Here is a 27535-nt window from a genome sequence, read left to right as displayed (position 1 = left end):
ATTTGGTTGTTTGTGTAATAAATATTACATTAAAAAAGGTCATACTCTCTACAGGTGGTATAAATTTGAAGGCATTAGAGCTTCAATGACAGACGTATTTATTTGAATATTGTTAGAACTCAGAATTAACTCAGAATTCTTGATCAATCATTTGTTTTCCAAGACGTCAGGATCTTCAGCTTCCTTGGTGCCGGGGAAAGACTGGGCCGAGCACCACCGCAAACACCATCACCGGTCACCGTCTATGCATGGCCCCAGAACCAATGTGGCATCGGCGGCTGCTGTGCCACCACTGATTACAAAAATGGCAATTATATAAAAGGTATATCACACACTCTAGCACAACATATCATATATAGTGACATATAAGTTCATTTGAAAAAAATTTTTTATTGTTGTATACAAAACATTCTATCAAAAATCTTCAAAAAACATTTAATTTCTATTCATCGTTGGATACATAGAGTAAATAACAAATGTTCACCATAAAAACACATTCATACACTCAATCATACTATTAAAAAAAATGTTCTTTTAGAAAATCTATATAATACAGTTGTTCCACTCCTTCTTTACAACATTGTATTTCTTCCATAGTTCAATTTCACAAATTCATACTCCCAACATGTTTCGCCGTGCAATCGGCTTCTTCAGGGGAGCATAATACACAGATCTTCAAAATTTTCCTCCACGAAATCACCCAAATGTATCCACACTACAAAATATATTCCAATAACAATTTATCATAATTTTCACAAATTCTTGAAAGACAAAATTTCTTTTAATTACAAAGGTGCACTCAATATTCAATCGGCACCAATTTACTAACCTCAATTTTCACAGTATCTTACTCTTACCGCATACAGACAAACCAAATATATTGTCTCCACAGTTTCACCTTTATCTCTTTTATAATCTGAAAAAAACACAGAAAAACCATCTAAAACCCACAGACCCCTTAAAAATACCCATAGCTTTTCAAAAATAGATCACACCAATTTTTACAAAAAACTCTTCAAAAAAACTTCCTTATACAAAAAACTCACCATCAAAGCGCTCACAACGACACTCCCATTTTCCAGAGAGTCCACATCTTCAAAATACCTTAACTGTTGGCTTCCTTACTAAAAATCAAAGAAATGTAGCCACAATAAAAAAAAAAAAACCACAACCATCATATCTCAAAAATAGCTACAAAATGTTTTGAGAAGGGAAAATCACCCGAAATAACTCACCATCAATGACGCTCAAAACTCAACTTTTCCGAGCACTCAACGTTCTCGCACAGCTGTTTTCTAAAAGCGTAGCAATTTAAAGGGCTCTCAAACACCCATTTTAATTCCGGCCATGACCAATCAAAAACCCCCATCTAACCGCGAACGTTCTTGCGTCCTCCTCCACTGACGTAATTGAAAACTAACACTCCTAATAATTTAAAGGGCTCTCTGATTCAAAAACTACAAAAACTTGGCTTTTCAAAAAAGCATTTCACAATGAGAGCGATGACTAACAATACATACAGCTGAGCCACCAACAAACGGAAAATTTGACAATTTTATTATTTGTTACCCATTATTAAATATTAAATTGAAACAGTATACACATATATGATTATCCCAAAATCATATAAATGGTAACCCCAACCCATCTCTCATTTAGAGTATATTACTGAACTATGTAACCGTAAAATACTGGCACACCATGGATAACCTAGAAACCTAACCAACCTATTTCGTGCCGAAATGTAAACCGTTGTGTTGGTATATTACTAAACGACGGTATAGAAAAAATTTTAAATAAATAAATAAATCCTCCACGGACGTTCTTACGTCCTGTTTCACCGATGTGCTAGAGAACAGAGCCGCCGATGCCACCTGATCCAACAAGCATTGGATTTTGAGAGGCGCCATCTCCCACACTAATCAGTTGTGGTGGAGTCTGCCCTTAAAAAGGCCAAGCGCTCTCACACCCACGCCTCTGCCCCTCCAGGGAGAGAGCACAAGGCATTGGATTCCCTGGGTAGGAAGGTGTATCAGGGCACTATGCTCATCCCCTGTATCACTCCTACCCAACTATATGTGACCCAGCCGGAACCTGTGGAAGCAGGTCCAGGAGCTGTTAGAATGCTTGCCTCAACAGCAACAAGATGCATTCTCAGCAGTAGTACAGCAGGGTCTGGAGGCAGGAAAACATGAGGTGAGATTCACGTATGATGTTTTAGAAACAGCTGCGATAGTGGCTGCAGTGGGTATCGGCACCCGCAGGATGGCCTGGCACCACGCCTCATACCTTTGGCTGGAGGTCCAGGAAAAGCTGGCAGATCTACTCTGTAGAGGTGAAAATCTCTTCAGAGATAAAGTCAGGAATGCGGTGGCTCAATTGAAGGACCACCATGAGACCCTTCAACACCTGTCAGCTAGTGCTTCCGAGCCACCATCCTCTGTCAGAAGGTCCTCAAGGCAAAGCTCAAGAACATCCTTCTCTCGCAAGAGGAAATACTATCCTCCTGCCTCGCAGGCCCGCACATCCCACACTGGTTCAGAAGTCGTTCCTGTCAGCAGCGGACCCCAAGGCCTCAGCCAGCCCCCCAGCAGAGCCCAGCTACGGGGTTTTGACTGGGAGCGAGGGAGCATGAGTCAGATTACAGGTTGGAGGCAGGTTGTATCATTTTGTGTACCACTGGCCCCTTGTTACGTCGGACCAGTGGATTCTCACAATCGTTCGCCGAGGGTACTGGCTGAACTTCAGGAATGTCCCTGCAGACTCTCCCCCTTGTCCATCATGGGCTTCATCAGCTCCTCAGGAAATACTTCTGACAGAGCTCTCCTCCCTTCTAATGGCCAGAGTGGTGGAACCCATCCCCCTCCAGCAGTGGGGCAGAAGGTCCTACTCTCTGTATTTCCTGATACCAAAGAGAACTGGGGGCCTATGCCCTATTCTCTACCTGGGAGCCTTGAACAAATTCCTTCAGAGAAAGGTTCTAGATAGTCTTTTTGGGCACATTACTCCTGCACCTAAGAAAAGGAGACTGGATCTTATCCCTTGACATGAAAGATGCCTGCGCCCACATTGCAACCTTCCTGGTCACTGGAAGTATCTTTGCTTTGTGGTGGGAAAGGATCACTTCCAGTATCAGGTGTTGTCATTCGGCCTTGCGTCAGCCCACAGGGTCTTCACCAAGTGTCTGGCGGTGGTGGGGACACACCTCTGGCGTCAGGGGGTGCATGTGTTCCCCTACCTGGACGACTGGCTGGTCAAAAGCACCACTCAGCAGAGGGCGCGTCACTCCTTGCGTCTGACCATCCAGGTGCTGCAATCTCTGGGGTTTGACATCAATTACCTCAGGTCCCACCTCAGCCCATTGCCACACCAGGGCTTCATTGGGCCAGGCTGGACACTGTTCAAGCCAAAGCATTTCTGCCCCGCAATCGGGCACTTGCCCTGTCGGCACTGGCGAGCTTAATCCACAACCTTCAACAGGTTTCTGCTAGTCTGCAGCTTTGTCTTTTGGGTCACATGGCTGCGTCTATCCATGTCACCCCCTTGGCCTGCCTGTGCATGCGCAGGGCTCAGTGGACCTTGCGGGCACAGTGGCAGCATACATTCCTGGATCTTGGGGGTGTGTCTGTCACGCCGCTTCTCCAGGTCTCCCAGTCCTGGTGGGAGGATCTATCCAACCTGGAGCAGGTAGTCCCTTTTCAGGTTTCCCCACCTCAGGTGGTGCTTACCACCAATGCCTCCCCCCTGGGTCGGGGGGTGCATATGGATGACCTCCATAAGCAAGGTCGGTGGATGGTTCAGGAATCTGTCAGATCGACTGCCTGGAGCTTCTTGCAATTATGTTTCGAGACCGTTTGTCCCACAAGGCAGTCCTGATCCTGACAGACAATCAGGAAGCAATGTGGTACATCAACAAGCAGGGAGGCACAGAGTTATTCCTCCTCTGTCACGAGGCAGTACAGATTTGGTCCTGGGCTCTATCGCAGCACATGCTCCTGAGAGCAATGTACCTAGCCAGAACAGAAAACATGGTGGAGGACTGTCTGAGTCGTGTGTTCCGGCCACCGAGTGGTCACTGGATCCAGCAGTGGCGACCCCGATCTTCCACCAGTGAGGAACTCTAGATGTGGATCTCTTTGCCTCCCCCTACAACTGCAAGGTGAGCAAATTCTGCTCCCTGTTCAGGATGGACAGACTCCCAGACTCGGACATCTTTGCCTGACATTGTGACACAGGTCTCCGGTATGCATATCCTCCTCTTCCGCTCGTCATGAAGATTCTTAAAGCTCCAGCAGGACCAGGGGACCATGATTCTTGTGGCCCCTTATTGGCCCAGATAGGTCTGGTTTCCGCTCCTTCAGGACCTATCAGTCAGAGAACCCATTCCTCTGGGGACCTCTCCCAATCCTAACATACAGGATCGGGGGCAGACTGTGCCATCCAAACCTCCGAACATTAGCTTTGATGGTCTGGATATTGAACACCTAGTCCTGCAGCCCCTGACCTCTCTGACATCGTGCCTCAGGTGTTGGTAGCTTCCAGAAAGCCTTCCACCAAGAAGTCTTATCAGCTGAAGTGGAGGAGGCTCTCTGTCTGGTGCGAGGGTCATGGCTTGGATCCCTTCGCCTGCCCCACTCTGAAGTTGCTTGACTATCTGTGGCACCTCTCAGAGGCTGAGTTGAAGACCAACTTGGTCAGAGTACACCTGAGTGCCGTCAGCACTTACCAACAGGGTGTGGGTGGTACGCCCATCTCTGCGCAAACCATTGTGGGGCGGTTTCTGTAGGGCTTGCTTCAGCTGAAGCCTCCCCTACGGCCTCCTTTTGTTTCCTTGGACCTCAACATAGTTTTGGTGCGGCTCATGCATGACCCTTTTGAGCCTTTGCGCTCCTGCGATCTTAAGTTCCTCACTTGGAACGTTGTTCCTGGTGGCAGTCACTTCAGCGTGGAGGGTTAGTGAGCTTCAGGCATTGGTTACGTATCCACCCTACACGAATTTCCTTCATAAGGTGGTCCTGCATACGCACCCTAAGTTCCTGCCTAAGGTGGTGACTGATTTTCATCTTAATCAGTCCATCATTCTGCCTACCTTTTTTCTGAGACCTCATTTTCTCCAGGGCGAACGGGCTCTGCAAAGTTTGGACTGCAAGAGGGCACTAGCTTTGTATCTCAAACGCACAGGCAACAGGCAGTCCTCAAAATTATTTATATCCTTTGAAAGGAACAGGCTGAGCAATGTGGTGGGCAAGCAAACTCTGTCCAACTGGTTAGTGGATTGTATCTCCTGCTATGCGCAGGCGGGCCTTCAGCTTGGAGGATGCATGAATGCTCACTCTGTGAGAGCCATGGTGACATCAGTTGCCCATTTGCGGGCAATTCTCATTGCCGAAATCTGCAAGGCTGCAATGTGGAGTTCCCTACACACGTTCACTGCCCACTACTGCTTGGACATGGATAGTCAACATGACAGTAGCTTCGGCCAATCTGTCCTTTGCAACCTCTTCCATGCTTAAACCCAGCTCTCTCTATCTAGGACCCATGGTTCGGGCTCAGGTTGTCTCCCTATATTACCAACAACACCGCAGTTAGTTTTGTGCTTATTGGCACCCGGCTTGGTGTCTGGTCATGGTTGTTGCTGGGAGCAGCCTGTAGCTTGGTATTCACCCATCTATGAGGACTACCATCCTGCTTGTCCTAGGAGAAAGCAGAGTTACTTACCTGTAACAGGTGTTCTCCTAGAACAGCAGGATGTTAGTCCTCAGGAAACCCACCTGCCACCCTGCAGAGTTGGGTTCGCCTACGTTTTATTATTTATTTATTTTTTGCTTGTGAATTCTATGTTTCAAGACTAAGAGGGACCCCACGTGGATGCGCAGATAGTGGCATGCCGGGCATGTTCAGTGTGTCAGTCAAAGTTCTAGAAACTTTGACAAAAAGCTCCATCTGATGATGTCACCCATCTGTGAGAACTAACATCTTGCTGTCCTAAGAGAACATCTGTTACAGGTAAGCAATTCTGCTTTATTTACTCTTTCAGATAATACAAGGTATAGGGGAAACACCATGAAGTTAGCAAGTAGCACATTTAAAACAAACCAGAGAAAGTTCTTTTTCACTCACTGCACAATTAAGCTCTGGAATTCATTGCTGGAGGAGGATGTTAAGGCAGTTAGTATAACTGGGTTTAAAAAAAAAGGTTTTAGACCAGTTCCTGGAGACGTCTATAAACTAATCAAATTGACTTAGGGAATAGCCACTGCTTATTACTTAATGGATCCTCGGTCTCACCAAGTATGGAAACTTCTTATGTTCTTAACAACAGTCACTGACTCATGTAGCACAAGCTGAGCAAAGTGCTACAGCCCAGCTGTCTTCTCTTGTTTCATGTAATATTGAAAATGACTTCAGGAGAAGACCCAGTCTCTTTCTTGAGGAAGTTTGAAAGAACGACTCAGCTGGCCAGAGTCCAGTGCAATCCAAGAATTTCCCCAAAGCTCAACAGTTTTTTCTCCGTTTGAATTACTTTATGGGAGAAGACCAAGGGGGATCCTAAATGTAATCCAGGAGACTTGGGAGGAGAACCAGGTCAACAACATAATCCAGATGCAGGAACAATTAAGAAAGGTGGGAAAAGCTGCACGCTTATGTCTGGAGAAGGCCAAAGCTATTTAAACCTCTGAGTATATTTGGTCCACTATTCAACGGGTCTTTCAACCCGGAGATCGTGTCCTCATATTGTTACCATCTTCAGAAAATAAACTGTCTTGGTGACAAGGCCCTTATGAGATAACAGAGAAGGCAGGTTCCATGGGCTATATAATGGCCCAATCACACAAAAGGAAGAAGGTCCAGATCTTCCATTTGAACCTCCTAAAGATGTGGGTTGCACCAACTTGTGGCCTTATCCAGGGAGAGGACTTTGGCCCAGACATCTTGGCAAACCCTGGACCTCTAAAAGTCCCTTTTCAGGATCAATTCTCCATCCCACAAAAAGCAGGTTGAGACCAGTTGGTAAGCTAGAATAAAGATATATTTTCCAATGTTCCAGGGCAAACTCACCTCGCTTGACATATTATTACACCTTTGGGAATAGTAGTTTGACAGTGGCCATACTGGATTCCAAAAGCCAAATATCATATGGTAGAGGTTGAGATGGAAGAGATGCTCCAATTCTGCATAATAAGAGTCCAATAGTTGCTGGTCCCTAAACCAGCAAGCAGCATCTGTTTCTGCACAGACTTCAGAAAAGTCAGTGAGACCTCGAAGCTGCATGCATGGCTGCAGGCTCATGTTCAAATATGCACATCCTTGATTCAAGTGACTGGCTTCTAACCTATAGTATCGCATTCTTCATAGGCTTATAGTTGCACCTATCAGGACTAAGCAAATGAAACTTATTGATTCTGATGTATGCTAAAGGGGTAGATTTTAAACGGTGCATGCTTCCTGGCGCGCACACATGAACGCACCAATTTTATAACATATGAGTGCCAGCTTGCGCATGTTATAAAATCCATGGGCCGTGCGCGCCGGATTTTATAATCCATGCGTGCATGTGTGGGCGGCATTTGCAAGGGGGCCTAATTTTATAAAAGTACACGTGGCGACGAAATTGGGCCTCTCCCAGTTCCCTCCCAGTCCATGCCAGTTAAGGAGCAGACTTGGAAGGAACTTTACAACCTACCTAACTGACCACCCTTCCTCTTCTCCTCTCATCCCCGCCCCCTATCCTAGCTAACCTCCAATTTTTTATTTTACCTTTTGCTCCCTTCAGGAGCAGTAGCAAGTTGCATGTGCCCGGCAGTCTGCTGGCACAAGCTTTCCTGGCACAGCGGCAAATGGCTGCTGTACCGGCCACCTCCAGCCCCACCCATTCCCCGCCCCCCCCAGACCACCCCTTTCTCTGGGCCTGGCACTTCTGCACGTAACAGGGTTTACGCGTGTGGCTGGGCCCCTTTGAAAATGCGCACAGCATGCACAAGGCCCAGCCACACACATAACCCCCGTCTATTACGCATGTGGTCAATTTAAAGTTTGGCTGTTAATGTTTAATGCTAGATACCCTATTTCATTGCTTATGGGAATGCTCCCATATAGAGTTTTTGGAACAGTATTGAACACTATCTGTCCAAGTATACTGGTAAAATTGTAAGCTTCTCTCCCGCTTTCTGTATATTGAATTTTGTAGATCAGCATGTATTTTTGGGTCGATATAAGTTGCTTACTGCCAAGGCCTTTTTGTTGGCCAAGAAATGTATCTGCATAACTGGTTAATGGATACACCACTTTCCTTTACTGAGTGATATAATCGTATGGTAGACGCAGTCAGCTTAGAACAGCAGATGGCCTTTCTTAGATCATCAAAGGACTATGCCATTTCCTGACAGATATGGTCACCATTCATTGACAAGCTTCCAGAAGATTTGAAGAGCCTGTTTAAATCTTAGAGATTTTGCATAGAGGGTTAGATGGGTATTTTGAGACTTATGGGAAAACAGGACATATATCTAGTTGTGAAAGTGTACTGGCTTGATCTCTTGTTTGGGATTTTGATTTTGATTGGCTAGAGATTGTGTGTGGGGAAAATTGTAAAATCAATTGCTTTGTGGTGGTGGTTCCTTTATCATTTGGTTGAATTATGCCAGTAAAAAATGTTTAACCTTAAAATCATGAGTGAGGTGGAACGAGTAAATAAAGGACAATTTACCCTTTCAATTAATACTAAAACAAAGGAACATTCCATGAAACTAACAGCCAGAATATTTAAAACAAATCATAAGAAGTACTTTTTCATTCAGTGCACAATCAAGTTGTGGAATGTTTTCCAAGGATGTGATAAAGGCGATTAGTATAGTGGGGTTTAAAAGAGGTTTGGACAAGTTCCTGAAGGAGAAGTCCATTAAACATTATTAGCCAGGGAAACTAAAGAAAGCTATTGCTTTCCTTGAGAGTGAGTAACAGGAAATAAATCTGCTTTATGGTATCTGTCAGGTACTTGCAACTCAGACTGGCCACTGTTGGAGACAGGATGCTGGGCTTTATGGACCTCGATTTGATACAACATAGCATTTCTTATGTTCTTGTGACTGTTGTCCAGGATTGCTCAAAAGATCCTAAGCATCCCACCAGAAAGCTTTTGGCTCATTCAAGACAAAAAACGAGTATATTAAGAAATGAACGCATTGCGAAGTTTCTGTTTCTCAGAATCTCTTGCTTCTGGAGAATTGGTCAGAAGTGCAATAAGTGAAGAAACTGCAGTATAATATTGCCTTTTCTCATAGACTCACTAGTAAACCTTTATGTAGTGAAAGAGAATATCATTCAAATAGTTTAGATTTGCCTCAGTCTGGTTTTGAATAAATAGTGTCAATGATTCCGCAGATAGGAACTGTTGATGATAGTGATGCAATGTCTTCAGTAGAAGAAAGAAATGCCACTGAAGTAAATAAGTGGCTAGTTCAAGCATATCTGTACACTTCTTTGGATGTACTAAAACTTAATGCCCATTTTTAGTGCCTTCAGTTTTTTCTTAAATTTAAACAATGTAAGAAGAACATGCTGTTGTGTATTGTATTTATATTTTAAACATAAAGCTTTGAATTTCATTTTAGTATAACATTTAAACCACATTAAGTGTCTTTATTGATTTCTCTCTTCCCTTCTTTCCCCTCCAAATCAAATATTTCAGTTCAACTACTTGCCCGCTTGGAAAACTTTGTGATACAGCATAGAAAATGAATATAGTGAGGTTTTTTTGCGAAGTAGATGGGACAAATAATGTGCTTCATAAACTGGCAGAGATGTTTCGTTTTCTGTAAAGGAGAGGAATTTTCTTGTCAGCCAGTTAGCTGTGCTATGCTGTTCTTTTATGTCCACTTTGCAGGATAACTTTTATGTATTTATATATCTGTATGTTTTTACAAGTTTGACAAATAATATACTTATGTACTCTCTCCCAGATTACACCACCTCCTTCCCTGTCTGAGCCACTAAAAGAACTTTTTAGACAGCAAGAGATTGTAAGAATGAAACTACGTTTGCAACACAGCATTGAAAGGGTAAGAATTATTTTTACACTCTCTTGGTTTTCCAGACAGCACTTTTCATTGACTGTCTCTCATAAGTAGTTATTTACTTTTCAATTAAACATTTCTTGTAACCTGTAATCTGAGATTACTTACAGAAATTTCAGCATCAAGGATTTATGCTGTCTACTCCCAGAGTTACATTAACAAGTATAGGTCATTTAATTGCTGGTCTAACATTTGTATGATTTGTCCATGTATTGTGTAATATCACTAGGAGAATTGATTTCTAGAGATTTTATGAAGAAAATGTAGGTTACTATAAGGTTTATATTCAGCACCACTTAACTGGTTATATTTCAGCTTAGCCAGATAAGTGGCGCTGTCTGAATATTCAGCTGTACTTAGCAACTGCCACTTAATCAACTGTTTATCTGGCTAAACAGTTAGCCGGATAAGTGAGCGCCGGGGTGGAAACATTCCATGGTGGAGCTACTTACCTGGCTAACTTAGCCAAGTAAGTGCTGAGATTCAGCCTTATTGAGCTTAATTAGTCATATAAATCTAGGACAGCTGTTTGACTATCCTGCAGTTAGCCAGGTAAACTTATTCGGCTAATTATAAGATAGCTGAATACATTCAGCGGCGTGGCAAGTTAGCCAGATAAGTTTGTCCAGCTAACTTGTTCAGACAGATAGTGATTGAATATTGGCCTCTAAGTATATTTTATGTGTAGTTATATTATGAAATAGTACATCGTTAATGCTTTGTTTGCTTTTGAAATAATCTGGATATTGTAGTCAATAATAAGAATTTAGTCCAAGTCCAACAAAATTATAAATTACACTTCCCCCACATCTGTGCTGGCCTTTCCAGTGCCTTTTATGTTTAGTATAATATGGTGTCGTTGCTGCTACTGTGCTTAAAAAAAAAAAAAAGAAAATGTAAACTGTTACTGCTATCAGTCTCGATCCCCCATCCTCTTTCTCCCCCAACTCCATTTTCCACACTTTACTAAATAGATGTCATTTATAGGCCAGTAGAGGCAACTGATTAATTTTTTAGTAAGGTTTCATTAGAATAGTAGCAGATGCCAATTATATTTTAATTTAAAAGTAAAAGCATTACCTAACAACTACTCTGAAATTCATCACTGAGGTTTTTGGCTCTGAAGTCTAAGCACGTTACTCCCAGCATCAGAAAAAAATAATACCATGGTTTGTAAATATTCTTACCATATATCTAAATTGTCTATTACTGACCTCCTGGCTTAACTACTTAGAAAACAATAGTGTCATGATGTACAGATGGCAATCCTTGTTGAAAGATTTGAATTTGCCATTTATTGTTCAGCTAGAATTAAATTGGCTCTGACTTAACTATTGGCCATGGCTGCAGTGTGAAAGAGTGCCCCTTAATATATGATCAAAGAATGGTATTTGTTAAAACAGAAATTATTTTGCTGTGGCAATGTAAAGATTTAAGATTTGGCAAAAACAGTATTACCTCTAACTCATGCAAACTGACTTCTACATATACAGTATTTTTAACAGGACTAAAGTCGGCAAGTTTTGGGATGATAGAGGAAATGCAACTTTTAACTCTGGAAAGCTAACTAAAATATTTTAAATTCATCCAGCAAATGGGTACCTCTTGCAGAGACCCTTGTGCTGACATATTTGTACATGAAAGGAAAGTGGGCTTTTTCTTTTTTAATGAAACTCAAAATACAAAAACAGGAGATTTCCATTTTCGGGTATACAATAGATGTGAATAGTGCTGTCAAAGAAAATAAAGTGCATTTTGCCCAACATAAGGGGAAACTACTTTACTTAATTTAAACAGGTTCTCTTTTCACCCATTTTATTCTTTGAACTTTCTGCAAAGAGAAGCAGATCCATAAGAAGTGCATATAGAGCAGGGAACTATATACTGAACCTTTTCACATTAAGATTTAGTGATGGGCTTTCCCAATTGCTCAGTGGCAGTGCTGTGAGTTACAAATCTATAGATATGGGTTTGTTTCCTGAGCCTCAACTTCTGCTTAAGACAGCCAGGACTAAAGATGCTGCATAAGCAGCGTTCACATCCACTTGGAGGAAGGAGTCTGTCAGCACACAGTGGTAATACCTAGTAGACAGGCTTGGGATGCACATGTGCCAGGTTCTGAAGGAGCCAATGTCTATAGTCCTTTGCCATGGACTGTTATTGCATGGACTGGGTTGGATGGGAGGAGGGAAGGGAAAAAAAAATCCCAGGCAGTTGAGATTAAAGGTTCTTGGCGCTATAGTTCTACGGTAGGAGAGGCCATTTCTGATTAAGCTGAAAGCCCAAAGGAGCAGAAAGAAACAAATTTAATGACAAGGTAATTTAGTGGTATAGTGATATTACTAGGCTAAATTAACTGTTATGCTGAGGAGGAAATAAGAGCACAGAAATAAGCTACTTGTGAGAGAGCATGACATGAAGTTTGGTAAATCAGCATTTGTATGTTTTGAGCAAACTAAAAGTGCATACTCTAATTTTTCTGTAAATAAAGTTTTGGTACGTTAACACATATTCCCTTTGTTCTGTGGTAAATTCAGATAATTGTAATTTATAAAGAATAACTATTATTGTTTTGTTTAATTAGGAAAAGCTCATTGTGTCTAATGAACAAGAAGTCCTGCGTGTCCATTACCGAGCAGCAAGAACGTTAGCTAATCAGGCCCTACCATTCAGTGCCTGCACTGTATTGCTCGATGCAGAAGTATATAATGTGCCACAAGAGTCTCAGGTAAACAAGTAGAAAGTAGGCATGACACATTTGAGTTTTGCATAGTTTCAGTTCAGATAAAAAAGGTTGTGTAAAATATTGTTTTTTGTTTGACATAAAGTTCAAGAACATAATCAAATGTACTGCCCTTTGGGGAAATGTAAAATATGTTACTAAGAAGAGGATGTAGAGAAGCCCAGATTCTTGGGAGTGTGTGTGGATAAAGGCAGTTTAAATGAATGTGTAGGACTGAGAGCTAGTAAAAGTTGTAGCTGAGCTGAGATCTATGTGGATGGAAAAGAAGGGGGTGAGTATGGTAGAGGTAGGAGGAAGTACAGGTCGTAGCATGCCAAGGTGGGTATGGATAAATGAAAGTATGCAGGGGGGGATAGAGAGTGTAGCAGTGGCAGGGAGTGTAGCGAAGGTGAGGTGTGAGGAGGAGGATATCAGACTCCAGAAAGGACCAGAAATGTAGAGAAAGTAGGAAAGATACAGGACTGCTGCCTAGGTTCTAAGTGTGGAAAGGTTAGATGAGTAGCATGAAATGGAGTATGGAAGTAGGGGGTTGGTGTTTGGAACATTAAGCTTAGGTGAGTGTTGTGGTTACGTGTGTTTTGGTGGATTCTTGGGTGCTGTGGAGATGACCACGCTCACGGGGAGGAGCCCCATGAGGAGCCACAGCACTGGGCTAGACTCGTACTACACAAGATAGTTCTTTATTAGATAGCTTAAAGAGTGCCACCAGAGGTGGCAGTAGTGAGGCAGTCTGTAGTTGCAGTCTCAGGGACCTCAGCAGAGGGAGCCCTTCTCTCCTTGATGACATCAGGAGGTTCCGCAGCACGTCTCCCAGCGAGGAGATACTGTGGATGAGATAGACTGAGAGTTAGAGTACTCACTAGGTGTTTGCTCTTGGTATGCGATTCAACCAGGTATGTTATCCCAGGACAAGCAGGATGCTAGTCCTCACATATGGGTGACGTCAGTAACGGAGCCCTAGTGCGGAAAAACTTCTGTCAAAGTTTCTAGAAACTTTTGACTGGCCCTGTGAGGCCACTGAGCATGCCCAGCATGCTATGATATTCTCTGCCACAGGTGTCTCACTTCAGTCTTCGTTTTTCCGCGCCGCTGGCTAGCAGCACGGACCGGAGCCCCCTGAGAGTTCTCTCAGTTTTTCTTAAGAACATAATAATTTTTCATAAATTCTCCCTCACGGGATCTCACTTTGTATCACTTCACCGGCTGGTGAAGTAACTTAGGGAAAATTTTTTTAGATATATGCTATCTATTTTTCCAGTCATCGACGGCCGTCGATGACAACATGGCGTCTGGGTTTAAAAAATGCCCGACGTGCAACCGAACAATGTCGGTTACCGATCCGCACTTAGAGTGCGTTCGATGTTTAGGCGATCAACACGATATTTCATCGTGTGAAAAATGCCAAGAAATGACGCCAAAGGGACGAAAACTACGCCAAGAGAAGATCCAGCAACTCTTCAGTTTGCAGTTAATCCCCTCGCCATCGACTTCCAAAAAGTCTTCACCGGCAGGTGCTCCTCAAAAAGTGTTGTTAAAAAAGCGCCGATTACAGACTTCGGAAGGAAAATCCTCGCTGACGCCATAGACATCATCGATCCACTCAGCGGTAGAGGTAAGGCCTAAACACAAACATCGCCATCGACATGCCTCGGCCTCACCTTCGACACCTATCCGGGAGGAACCGATCGAAAAGCAGCCTAAACGTACCGACACTTCGATGCCCGAGAGGCCTGCTAAGACAGATACGACACAAACAGCATCGTCTCCGTCAACACCGTTGTCTGCACCGATACCGCAGGACTTAACCTCGTTCATAAAGGAAGCAGTCCTACAGGCTATAAAAGACAGTTTACCAGTGCATTCACCGATGCTGGCAACTCCGCCGATGCCGGTGACATCTGCCCTGTCTAAGATGTCACCGATGCCAGCACAACTAGTGCCGATGACTGAGATACCATCGACATCGATTCCGGGAAATCTCCCGATGCCAGGCACCGTCCCGATGCCGGGAACACTCCCGATGCCGGGCACCGTCCCAATGCCGGTCACGGTATCAACGACAGATACCGTTCTGAGGCCGACCACCGTCTCGATGCCGGTCACAGTCTCGGTGCCGCCCACGGTCTCGATGCCGATCTCCTTTCCGATGCCATCCACCGTCCACTTCACCTCGACGGATTCTTTTCTGAAGCCTGGATCCTCTCTGATACCGAGGGATATATCGATGCAGAGTAGAACAACAGCTTTCTCATCGATGTCTACATCGAAGCCTCCCAATTTTTCAAGTATGGCTTCTTTTGTACCCTCAATTCAGACTACAACCTCGATGATGCGTATCGGAATTTCTTCGATGCCATCGATTCCTCAACCAACTTCAACGATGTCATCGGTGCCACATGCAGCATTGTCGATGCCAGGTCCTTCTGGAGATGCAGTATCGGCTGAATCAGCCTTATATTCAGCAATCCATAAGAGGTATCAGGATCTACTAGATTCTTTACCGATGAATCCAGTAGAAGAAGACTCTTCTCCTCCAGAACCTATTCCAGGACCATCTGGTGCAGTTCCTCCTTCTGCTCCTCAGAAAACACGACCTCACACTCCAGATTACGATACATGGAGTGATCTGGAAAGAAATACGACGAGTGAGATAATCAAATTTGCAGATGACACAAAATTGTTCAGAGTAGTTAAATCACAAGCAGATTGTGATAAATTGCAGGAAGACCTTGTGAGACTAGAAAATTGGGCATCCAAATGGCAGATGAAATTTAATGTGGATAAGTGCAAGGTGATGCATATAGGGAAAAATAACCCATGCTATAATTACACGATGTTGGGTTCCATATTAGGTGCTACAACCCAAGAAAGAGATCTAGGTGTCATAGTGGATAACACATTGAAATCGTCGGTTCAGTGTGCTGCGGCAGTCAAAAAAGCAAACAGAATGTTGGGAATTATTAGAAAAGGAATGATGAATAAAACGGAAAATGTCATAATGCCTCTGTATCGCTCCATGGTGAGACCGCACCTTGAATACTGTGTACAATTCTGGTCGCCGCATCTCAAAAAAGATATAATTGCGATGGAGAAGGTACAGAGAAGGGCTACCAAAATGATAAGGGGAATGGAACAACTCCCCTATGAGGAAAGACTAAAGAGGTTAGGACTTTTCAGCTTGGAGAAGAGACGACTGAGGGGGGATATGATAGAGGTGTTTAAAATCATGAGAGGTCTAGAACGGGTAGATGTGAATCGGTTATTTACTCTTTCAGATAGTAGAAAGACTAGGGGATACTCCATGAAGTTAGCATGGGGCACATTTAAAACTAATCGGAGAAAGTTCTTTTTTACTCAACGCACAATTAAACTCTGGAATTTGTTGCCAGAGAATGTGGTTCGTGCAGTTAGTATAGCTGTGTTTAAAAAAGGATTGGATAAGTTCTTGGAGGAGAAGTCCATTACCTGCTATTAAGTTCACTTAGAGAATAGCCACTGCCATTAGCAATGGTTACATGGAATAGACTTAGTTTTTGGGTACTTGCCAGGTTCTTATGGCCTGGATTGGCCACTGTTGGAAACAGGATGCTGGGCTTGATGGACCCTTGGTCTGACCCAGTGTGGCATTTTCTTATGTTCTTATGTTCTTAGATACATCTGAAACTTTTATGTCTGACCCCTCTCCACCACACCCAAGAAAACAGTCCCCACCAGAGGACCTTACTTTTTCTGCCTTTGTCCAGGATATGGCTGACTCTATCCCTTTTAAATTAGAGTCTGAACAGGATCTACGTCATCAGACACTTGAGGTGTTACAATTTGTGGATCCTCCTAAACAAATCATGGCAATACCTATACATGATGTTCTCTTTAACTTCAACATCGAATGTGGGAACATCCATGTACAATTCCTCCCATCAATAAAAGAATGGACTCAACATACTTAGTCCAATCTGCACCAGGATATCAAAAATCTCAATTACCACATACCTCAGTAGTGGTTGAATCCGCTCAGAAGAAAGCAAAGAGAACAAGGGTACATTCCTCTAATCCTCCTGGAAAGGACAATAAGTTTCTGGACAGTTTAGGCCGTAAGGTTTTTCAGGGTGCTATGCTGAATTCGAGAATAGCAGCTTATCAGTTATATATCACCCAATACCAATGAAACCTTTGGAAGCAGATGGAGGATTTCATCCCATCTCTCCCCCAAGAATACAGAGAATCAGCACAAAACCTCATCCACAAGGCTTTTGAAGCTGGGAAACATGAGGTACGAGCTGCATACGATTCTTTTGAGACATCATCCAGAATTGCAGCTTCAGGGATAAGTGCTAGACGATGGCCTGGCTTAAGGCATCAGACCTAAGACCAGAGGTCCAAGAGAAATTGGTGGACCTTCCATGCGCGGGAGACAATTTATTTGGCACAAAGGTCCAAGAAGCAGTCTCCCAACTGAAAGAACATAATGAGACCTTAAGACAGCTCTCCTCCCTACCTCATGAATCTACTTCCCATGCTGTTCGTAGAACCCAGCGAAGAGATATAAGGAAACCCTATTACCGCCAAAAGCGATTCTATCCTCCTGCGAGTAGGCCTCGACAAACAAGGCCTCAGCACAGATCTCAACCTCGACAGCAAAGACCGCCCAGGCCCCAACCAGCCACTCAAACAGGTCCTGCGGCGGGCTTTTGAAGGTATTTCCAGGGAACTCAGCCAATCACAAAATCCTCGACCAGAACTCCCTGTAGGAGGCAGATTATCCAAATTTTACAACACTTGGATAACATTAACAACGGATCAGTGGGTTCTGTCCATAATATCTCGAGGATATCAACTCAACTTCCTTTCAATTCCAGCAGATTTTCTACCAAGTCAAATTCATCCCAACAAAAATCACATTTCTCAACTTCAAATAGAATTATCCACCCTTCTGAAATCCAGGGCCATAGAACCTGTGCCCAGGCCTCAGAAGGGCAGAGGATTCTACTCCCGTTATTTCCTCATTCCAAAGAAAACAGGAGGCTTACGTCCCATCTTAGACTTCAGAAATCTCAACAAATTTCTCAAAAAAGAAAAGTTCAGGATGGTCTCTCTAGGCACCATGCTTCCACTTCTCCAAAAACAAGATTGGCTCTGTTCTCTGGATCTTCAAGACGCTTATGATCACATCCCAATATTTCCTCCTCACCGAAAATATCTGCGCTTCACGGTGGGTCATCAACACTTCCAATACAGAGTGCTGCCATTCAGACTCGCCTCTGCTCCCAGAGTATTCACAAAATGTCTAGCAGTAATATCAGCACACTTACACAAGCAAGGTGTCCATGTCTTCCCATATCTAGACGACTGGCTCATCAGAAGCCAAACTCAACATGGAGCAATAATTTCTCTCAACCAAACAATTGCTCTACTTCACTCCACGGGATTTCTCATCAAGTATCAAAAATCCCATCTCACACCATCTCCTCTGCTCCAATTCATAGGAGCAGATCTGGACATCACACTTGCAAAAGCCTTTCTACCCGAAGATCGAGCAGAAACACTATACTTGATAGCATACTCGATCCACTCAAAGACACAAGCAACAGCTCATCAGTTTCTCACCTTACTAGGCCACATAGCCTCCACAGTACATGTCACTCCAATGGCAAGGCTTGCCATGAGAGTAACACAATGGACATTTCGCTCACAATGGATCCAAGCCATTCAGCCACTCCATTCTTCAATTCAAGTGACTCACCAACTACGTTCATCCCTACTATGGTGGATGAACAAAGACAATTTACGCAAGGGCCTACCATTCCAACAATCAGTTCCACAGATAACATTAACTACAGATGCATCCACCTTGGGCTGGGGAGCTCATATAGACACTCTCCAAACCCAAGGTACTTGGACACCACTCGAAGCAACATATCAAATCAATTTTCTGGAACTTCGAGCTATACGTTATGCACTGCATGCGTTCAAGGACTGCCTTTCACACAAGACTATCCTTATCCAGACGGACAACACAGTAGCCATGTGGTACATCAACAAACAAGGAGGCATGGGCTCATACCTCCTGTGCCAAGAAGCAGCACAAATTTGGGACTGAGCCCTGAAACACTCAATGTTCCTACGAGCCACTTATCTAGCAGGCATACACAATGTAGTGGCGGATCGACTCAGTCGTCAATTCCAACCACACGAATAGTCCCTGGATCCTGCAGTAGCAACCAGGATATTTCAACGTTGGGGTCAACCAACAATAGACCTCTTTGCATCCTATCTGAATCTCAAAGTGGACAAGTTCTGCTCCCTGCACAAACAGAACAACAAACCAGCCAAGGACGCCTTTGCTCAACCTTGGAACTCAGGACTCCTATATGAGTATCCTCCAATACCGCTCATAACCAAAACTCTAATGAAGCTTCAACAAGACAAGGGGTCCATGATACTCATAGCCCCATATTGGCCTCGACAAGTATGGTTTCCCACACTTCTAGACCTATCAGTCAGGGATCCAATTCATCTGGGAGTAGCTCCTACTCTCATAACTCAGGATCTGGGTCGGTTGCGCCATCCCAACCTTCAATCCCTCTCCCTGACAGCATGGATGTTGAAAGCTTGATCTTACAACCACTCAATCTTTCCACCCATATATCTCAAGTACTCATAGCTTCACGTAAACCTTCCACAAGAAAGAACTACGCGTCTAAATGGAAGATATTCGTCTTCTGGTGCAAACAAAACAAACTAGATCCTTTTACTTGCACTACTACTTCTCTCCTAGACTACTTATACCATCTTTCAGACTCTGGTCTCCAGACTTTGTCCGTAAGAGTACATTTAAGTGCAATATCCGCTTACCATAACAAAATGGGAGATGCACCAATTTCCACACAACCTCTCGTCAGCAGGTTTATGAGAGGTTTAACTCAACTCAAACCACCCATTCGTCCTCCAGCTACAGAATGGGACTTGAATCTGGTATTAACAAGACTTATGCGTTCTCCTTTCGAACCCATAGACTCCTGTGATCTAAAATTCCTCACATGGAAAACCATTTTCCTCATAGCCATTACTTCCGCTAGAAGAGTGAGTGAATTGCAAGCGCTAGTCACGTATCCACCTTATACAAAGCTTCTTCATGACAAAGCAGTTCTCCGTACTCATCCAAAATTCCTTCCTAAGGTAGTTACGGAATTCCACTTGAACCAATCCATAGTTTTACCCACATTCTTTCCAAGGCCTCACTCCCATCCAGGAGAAGCAGCTCTACATACCTTAGACTGTAAACGTGCTCTATCCTTCTATCTAAACCGCACTGCAGTCCACAGGAAGTCCAATCAGCTATTTGTTTCTTATGATACAAACAAACCAGGTAAAGCAGTGGGCAGACTCTATCCAATTGGCTAGCAGATTGCATACAGTTTTGCTATGAAAAAGCAGGCCTTCCTCTCCAACGGCGAGTAAAGGCTCATTCAGTAAGAGCAATGTCAACCTCAGTTGCACACTATCGTTCAGTGCCAATTCTGGACATCTGTAAAGCAGCAACATGGAGTTCTCTCCACACCTTTGCAGCTCATTACTGTTTGGACAAAGAAGGACGACAAGATTCAACCTATGGACAATCTGTCTTAAAGAACTTGTTTCCAGTTTAAACCCAACTCCTTCTACAACCAACCTACTGTGATCTTCGGCTGATTCATTTCAACTACAATACATAACTATTGCCTCAATACAAAATGACTCAGCCTCTAGCTTGCTAATCACCCATATGTGAGGACTAGCATCCTGCTTGTCCTGGGATAAAGCAAAATTGCTTACCTTGTAATAGGTGTTATCCCAGGACAGCAGGATGTAGTCCTCACGAAACCCACCCGCCACCCCGCGGAGTTGGGTCACATTTCTTTTATTATTTTATTTTTGCTAAAGCTTATTGCTACCTACGAGACTGAAGTGAGACACCTGTGGCAGAGAATATCATAGCATGCTGGGCATGCTCAGTGGCCTCACAGGGCTAGTCAAAAGTTTCTAGAAACTTTGACAGAAGTTTTCCCGCACTAGGGCTTCGTTACTGACGTCACCCATATGTGAGGACTACATCCTGCTGTCCTGGGATAACACCTATTACAAGGTAAGCAATTTTGCTTTGTAGAAGGTACAGGCAGGGAGAGTAGGCCCTCGAGGAGCGAGTACCTGTTCCCTGTAAGGCACCTGAAATAAGCAGAGGGCCCCCGAGGAGTGGATACCCAGGTTAGCAGTTACCCCAAAGGGCAGAGAGAGAGCTTCCTGCGACAGCACGGAAGCGACAGAGTAGCGTAGACATGAACGGATTCGAGTCCTTGCTAACTCTCGAGCTAGCAAATTAGTGAAGGTAATATACCCGGATGGCGTGACATCAGCATGAGGGAACACCCTCGAGGTTCGCGCCAAGGGTGGTACAAAGACGTGGGTTGCGCGCGCGCGCGCACGCACCCTAGTAGGTACCTGGGAGGAGCAATGGCAGGAGGCTGCACCATACTTATTCCAGGGACGCCAGAGAGGTCAGCTTGTAGACGCGGCGGTAGCCATCTTTCCCAGGTAAGCGGGAGGAGCCATGAATATGGTGAGGCAAACGGGGCGAAGCCGTCTAGGACCGACGGGCGCAACAGTACCCCCCTTCAAAGGGCGTCCACGCTGTTTCCTACCAGGTCTTGGTTTTTGCGGATGCAATTGATGGAAGTCCTGTAGCATCTCTTTATCCAGGATATTAGACATTGGTGTCCAAGAGTTTTCTTCAGGGCCATATCCTTGCCATGACAGGAGGTATTCCCATACTCTGCCTCGTCTTCTCACATCGAGAACTGCGTCTACTTTGTATTCGATGTCTTCTGCATCTATAGGTGTAGCTTCAGGTATTTTGTTGGAGAACTCAAAGGATCAATGGCTTCAATAGTGAGACGTGGAATGCATTGTGGATCTTTAAAGTAGGTGGTAGCTTCAGACTGTAGGTGAGATGGTTCTTCTGGCACTGGCAAGGGTTGGAGTAGACCCCATGGACGACCCAACGGTGTCTTCTGTTTAGGGCAGTTTGCGCAGGAAGCGACATAGGAGAATGTGTCTTCCTTCATGGTGGGCCACCAATAATAGGTTTGAAGCTTAGACAGGGTTCTACGTTGACCAGGATGTCCTGAAAGTTTAGAGTCGTGGGCCCAAGCCAATAACTTTTTTCTGAGGTTCTTGGGTACGATGGTCTTCCCTGCAGGTACTGAGTGGGTAGCTGCCAATATGACCTTCTCTGGGTCAATGATGTGTTGCGGTTCTTCAGGAATGTCCTCTGAGAGGAATGAGCGAGATAGAGCATCAGCTCTGATATTCTTATCTCCAGGGCAGTACTTGAGCACAAAGTTGAATCTGTTGAAAAACAGAGACCATCTCGCTTGTCTATGATTCAGGCACTGTGCGTAGCAGAGGTACTCCAGATTCTTATGGTCGGTAAAGACCGTTACTTGATGTTGCGCTCCTTCAAGCCAAGGGCACCATTCTTCAAATGCCATCTTTATAGCCAGAAGCTCCTTATCTCCTATTCTGTAATTTTTCTCTGCAGGAGAGAAGCGACGGGAGAAGAATGAGCATGGTTGTGGAACCTTTGAATCACCAGCCTGGCTTAATACGGCCCCTACGCCAACATCTGAGGCATTAACTCCACGATGAAAGGCCTGGAGGGATCTGGGTGTCAAAGACACGGCTTGCTGGAAAAGGCATCTTTTAGTTTCTGGAATGCAGCTATAGCCTCTGGAGACCAATTAGCAACATTGGCACCTTTCTTCGTCATAGCTGTAAGCGGCACTGTAAATGAAGAGTAATTCTTGATGAAGATCCTGTAATAATTGGTGAAACCTAAGAAGCGTCTGAGAGCTTTTAACCCGGTGGGTTGCGCCCATTTCTTGATACTCTCCAGCTTCTGTGGGTACATTTGGAAGCCTTGATTGAAAACTAAGTAGCCTAAGAAAGGCACTGACTCCTTGTGAAATTCACATTTAGATAGCTTGGCGTAGAGATGGTTCTCTCTGAGTCTCTGTAGTACTCTCTTAACATCCTCCAGATGAGTGGTCATGTCTTGCGAGAATATCAATATGTCGTCCAAGTAAATAACAACACACTTATAGAGGAGATCCCGGAAAATGTCGTTCATTAAATTTTTAAAGACAGCCGGGGCATTGCACAGGCCGAAGGGCATCACTAGATATTCAAAGTGACCATCCCGAGTGTTGAAGGCTGTCTTCCACTCATCGCCAGCTCAAATGCGAAGTAAATTGTAGACTCCTTTCAGATCCAGTTTGGAAAAGATTTGAGCTCCTTGTAGTCTGTCGAATAACTCTGAAATCAGAGGCAGGGGGTAACTATCCTTTTTTGTTATTTTGTTGAGGCCCCTGTAATCTATACATGGACGTAATGTGCCATCGTTTTTGCCCACAAAGAAAAAGCCTGCGCCAGCAGGGGACTTGGATGGTCTTATGAAGCCTTTTTTGGAGATTTTCCTGAATATATTTGGACATGGCTTTATTTTCTTCCACGGATAGGGGGTACACCCTACCCTTGGGTGGCTCCGTATTAGGCTTCAGATTAATAGCGCAGTCATAAGATCTGTGAGGCGGAAGTACATCTGCAACTTCTTTTGAAAAGACATCTTGGAAAGATGCATATTGAGGCAGCAACCCTGGCATCACTGGGGTAGTAGGCATACAGGGTAATGGAGCTACCTCCATCAGGCATTTATCATGGCAGTCTGGACCCCATCTTGACAGTTCCAGTGTAGCCCAATTGAATTGAGGCATATGCTGCTGCAGCCAAGATAATCCCAGTACTATAGGGTGCATGGCCTTCTCTAAAACAAAGAAGGAGATGGTCTCAGAATGGAGGGCACCTGTCCATAGACACTGGCTCGGTGCGTAGTGTTACTTCACCCGGTAAGGGCTCTCCATGGATGGACGAAAGAAGTAGTGGAGACTTCATAATGGAAGTGGGGATCCATAGGTGCTCCACTAATAATTGTAGAATGAAATTGCCTCCTGCCCTGGAGTCCACTAGGGCAAGAGTCTGGTACTCTAAGGGTCCGCAGATCAAGGATACAGGAAGAGAGAGCGGAGGAGAAGGAGTGGTGAGACCTAAGAAGAGTCCTCCCGCAGGACTTAGGTCTCCCAGTTTTCCCGGACATATAGGGCAAGTCTGGACAGCATGACCAGCTTGTCCACAGTACATACACAGCCTCAATTTCTTCCGCGTTCTTCTCTCTTTTGAAGTCAGATGGCTGCGGCCTAATTGCATAGGTTCTTCTTCGCTGGCTGCTGGGACCGAAGGAACAGGCCTGGACTCGAACTTCACTCAGAAAGGGTCTCCTGGGAGTCTTGGTCTCTTGAACCTTGTCGCGAAGTCGGCGATCGATCCTTGTTGCCAATTTCACTAGTTCAGCCAAGGTCTCAGGCATCTCATGAGCGGCGAGTTCGTCTTTCAGACAGGAGTTCAGTTCTTCAAAGAAGAGGGTCTTCAGGCATCTCGAGTCCCAGGATAATTCAGATGCCAGTGTCTTGAATTCGATAGCGAAGTCAGCTAGTGGTTTGTTCCCTTGCTTCAGGTGAACCAATGGTGAATGCAGTGGTATACCGGGCAGGATCATCGAAAACTGACTTAAACAGTTCGAGAAATCCTTCAAAGTCATGAAGAATTGGATCCTCGCACTCCCACAGCGAAGAGGCCCAAGACAATGCTCGTCCGTCTAGATATGACAGGATATAGGTAGTCTTGCATAGGCTGTGGGAAAGTGGCCAGGTTGTAGTGCAAAGTGTATGCAGCACTGGTTAATGAAGTCTTTGCATCTCCAAACTTCTCCCGAGAAGCGGGTGGGAACTGCTAGAGGCACAGTAGTCTTGACCGTCACCTCAGACGGTTTAGCTTCTTTACCTGAGGTGGAAGGCCAGTTCATCTGTGTGTGCAGTAGATTAAATGCAGCGGTCAGTCCCTCCAGTGCAGTCTGCTGTTCGGAGATCCGCTGGGCCAGGCCTGGAATGGCCTGCAACGCAGTAAGCTGAGCCGGATCCATGGAGTTAGCAAACTGTTGTGGTTACGTATGTTTTGGTGGATCCTTAGGTGCTGTGGAGATGACCATGCCCACGGGGAGGAGCCCCATGAAGAGCCACAGCACTGGGCTAGACTCGTACTACTCAAAACACAAGATAGTTCTTTATTAGACAGCTTGAAGTGAGCCACCAGAGGTGGCAGTAGTGAGGCAGTCTGTAGTTGCAGTCTCAGGGACCTCGGCAGAGGGAGCCCTTCTCTCCTTGATGATCCTAGGAGGTTCCGCAGCAGGTCTCCACAAGGAGATACTGTGGATGTGAGAGACTGAGAGTTAAGAGTACTCACTAGGTGTTTGCTGTTGGTATGCGATTCCACCAGGTATGTTGTAGAAGGTACAGGCACCGAGACAGGGAGAGCAGGCCCTCAAGGAGCGAGAACCTGTTCCCTGTAAGGCACCTGAAATAAGCAGAGGGCCCCCGAGGAGCGGGTACCCAGGTTAGCAGTTACCCCGAAGGGCAGAGAGAGAGCTTCCTGCGGCAGCACGGAAGCGGCAGAGTAGCGTAGACACGAACGGATTTGAGTCCTTGCTAACTCTCGAGCTAGCAAATTAGTGAAGGTAATATATCCTGATGGTGTGACGTCAGCATGGGGGAACGCCCTCGAGGTTCGCGCCAAGGGTGGTACAAAGACGTGGGTTGCGCACACGCGCGCACCCTAGTAGATACCTGGGAGGAGCAATGGCGGGAGGCTGCACCATAGCCGTTCCGGGGACGCCAGAGAAGTCGGCTTGTAGACACAGCAATAGCCATCTTTCCCAGGTAAGCAGGAGGAGCCGTGAATAAGGTGAGGCAAACGGGGCGAAGCAGTCTAGGACCGACGGACGCAACAAACACCCTTCAGAAAGTTCACTTGTATTCAACTCTCAGATATCCATCATTTTTAGGTGTTATGGCACCAGTACTAATTATTAATGACCTCCTTAGACTATGGAATTATGTTATGTATGTGTAATACTTCTATGAATAAAATGAAGCAGCAATGTCATCTCATACTTTACCTGTAAAGCACCATTAACACTGACTTTTGTGATTTGGTCATTTGTAACTGAAGGAAATTATAAACTGAAGCAACAGAGACAAACTAAAAACCAGAAACTAACTTTGATTGAACATTTTTGGCATTTCTCTAAACTGTGCATGAATATTGTGATGTGCAAATACATTTTTTGTTATTTCAATCATGATTTATATTTCACAAAAAAGAAAATTTTCCCTCATAGTTTGTATTAACTGTACTATAGAAACTCTAGCAAAGAAAAGAAATAAATGTGCAAATATATCAGCACTCTGAAAGAATTTATGATTTTCAGAGATTTTTATTTTGAAAAACTGATCTGAAAACTGTGGAAACCACAATGTTGCTCAAACTACCAGCAGTAGAAGGTAAGTCCCTGCTGACAGCTGAAACTCCTTATTGGGCTCTGAGCCTTGCAAAATAAATTTGTCCGATGACAAGCAGGATGGTAGTGCTCACACATCGGTGACATCATCAAATGGTGCCCCGGTTTGGAACTTTGATCTCAAAGATTCTAGAACGTTCAAACATTTTATGTATGTATTTGTTTGTATGTTTGTTTTTATATACCGGTGTTTGATTTACACATCACATTGGTTTACATGTAGCTTGAAGGTGCAAGAGGAAAGGTATTTCCTTTTGCCAGGTATAAAAAAACAGAAAAGAGAAGTAATATGAGGTCATAGTGGTAACATGAGTAACAAAAGTGCTAGTATTGGCAGTAATCAGTATTGATAGGGGAATGGATGGACAGCATAATTAAAATAGATTAACAATAATTAACAAAAGAGTACCATTAGAATAACAGTAATTAATATTGGATGAGGAGAAGACAGCATGAGTAAAAATAGAATAACAATAATTCACATTAGAATAACAATAAATAACATTAGATATATGTTGTATCAGAGATAGTAATGAGACCTTAGATATTTATAGTATCAAAGACGGTGAAGAGGGACTTATGTTGGATGGATCGTGATGGAGAGGAAAATGTGTTGAAGGAAGCTTGGTGTCTATTGTGTGGATGGATACATTTGTTGGTGAGGTGGTGGAGGGCGGTGTAACCCTGACTGTAGGGTTGGGGCCTGTTTTTGGGTTGGTTCACGTGTGTAGTTGGGTAAGCTTTGCGGAATAGCCATGTCTTAAGATTTTTCTTGAACGATTGGGTGGATGGATCTGTTCTTAGTTCCATGGGGAGTTTGTTCCAAAGGATGGGGCTGGCAATTGTAAATGTTCGATCCCTTGTAGATTACCATTGAGTGGCTTTGGGGGGCGGTGTTTGTAGGAGTCCAGAGTTTGAGGAGCGAAGATTCCATGTGGGGGTATGGAGGAGAAGGGGGGAGGGCAGCCAGTTGGTTTTGTTGTTGTGGAGGATTTTGTGAATGATGGTTAGGGTTTTGTACTGTATTCTCTGAGGGATTACAAGCCAGTGTAGGTCTTTAAGGATGGGTGTGATGTGGTCTGATCTCTTGCCTTTTAAGAACATAAGAACATAAGAAATTGCCATGCTGGGTCAGACCAAGGGTCCATCAAGCCCAGCATCCTGTTTCCAACAGAGGCCAAACCAGGCCACAAGAACCTGGCAATTACCCAAACACTA

At 44.3% G+C, this 27535-nt stretch overlaps 1 protein-coding gene across 5 annotated transcripts in view; it reads left to right on the top strand.

The window, feature by feature from the left end:
• ANKRD12 (ankyrin repeat domain 12) overlaps window positions 1–27535 on the top strand; it is a 272151-nt gene that overhangs the window by 220575 nt on the left and 24041 nt on the right. For all 5 annotated transcript variants that reach the window (XM_029591003.1, XM_029591004.1, XM_029591002.1 and 2 more), the window contains 2 exons: window positions 9960–10058; window positions 12658–12801. In XM_029591003.1, coding sequence (XP_029446863.1) covers window positions 9960–10058; window positions 12658–12801 — 243 coding nt within the window. The remainder of the gene's footprint in view (window positions 1–9959; window positions 10059–12657; window positions 12802–27535) is intronic.

This window comes from Rhinatrema bivittatum, chromosome 2, assembly GCF_901001135.1.
Source record: "Rhinatrema bivittatum chromosome 2, aRhiBiv1.1, whole genome shotgun sequence".
Taxonomy (NCBI): domain Eukaryota; kingdom Metazoa; phylum Chordata; class Amphibia; order Gymnophiona; family Rhinatrematidae; genus Rhinatrema; species Rhinatrema bivittatum.
Note: the sequence above shows the minus strand (reverse complement) of the source record. Positions and strands in the feature narration are given on the sequence as shown.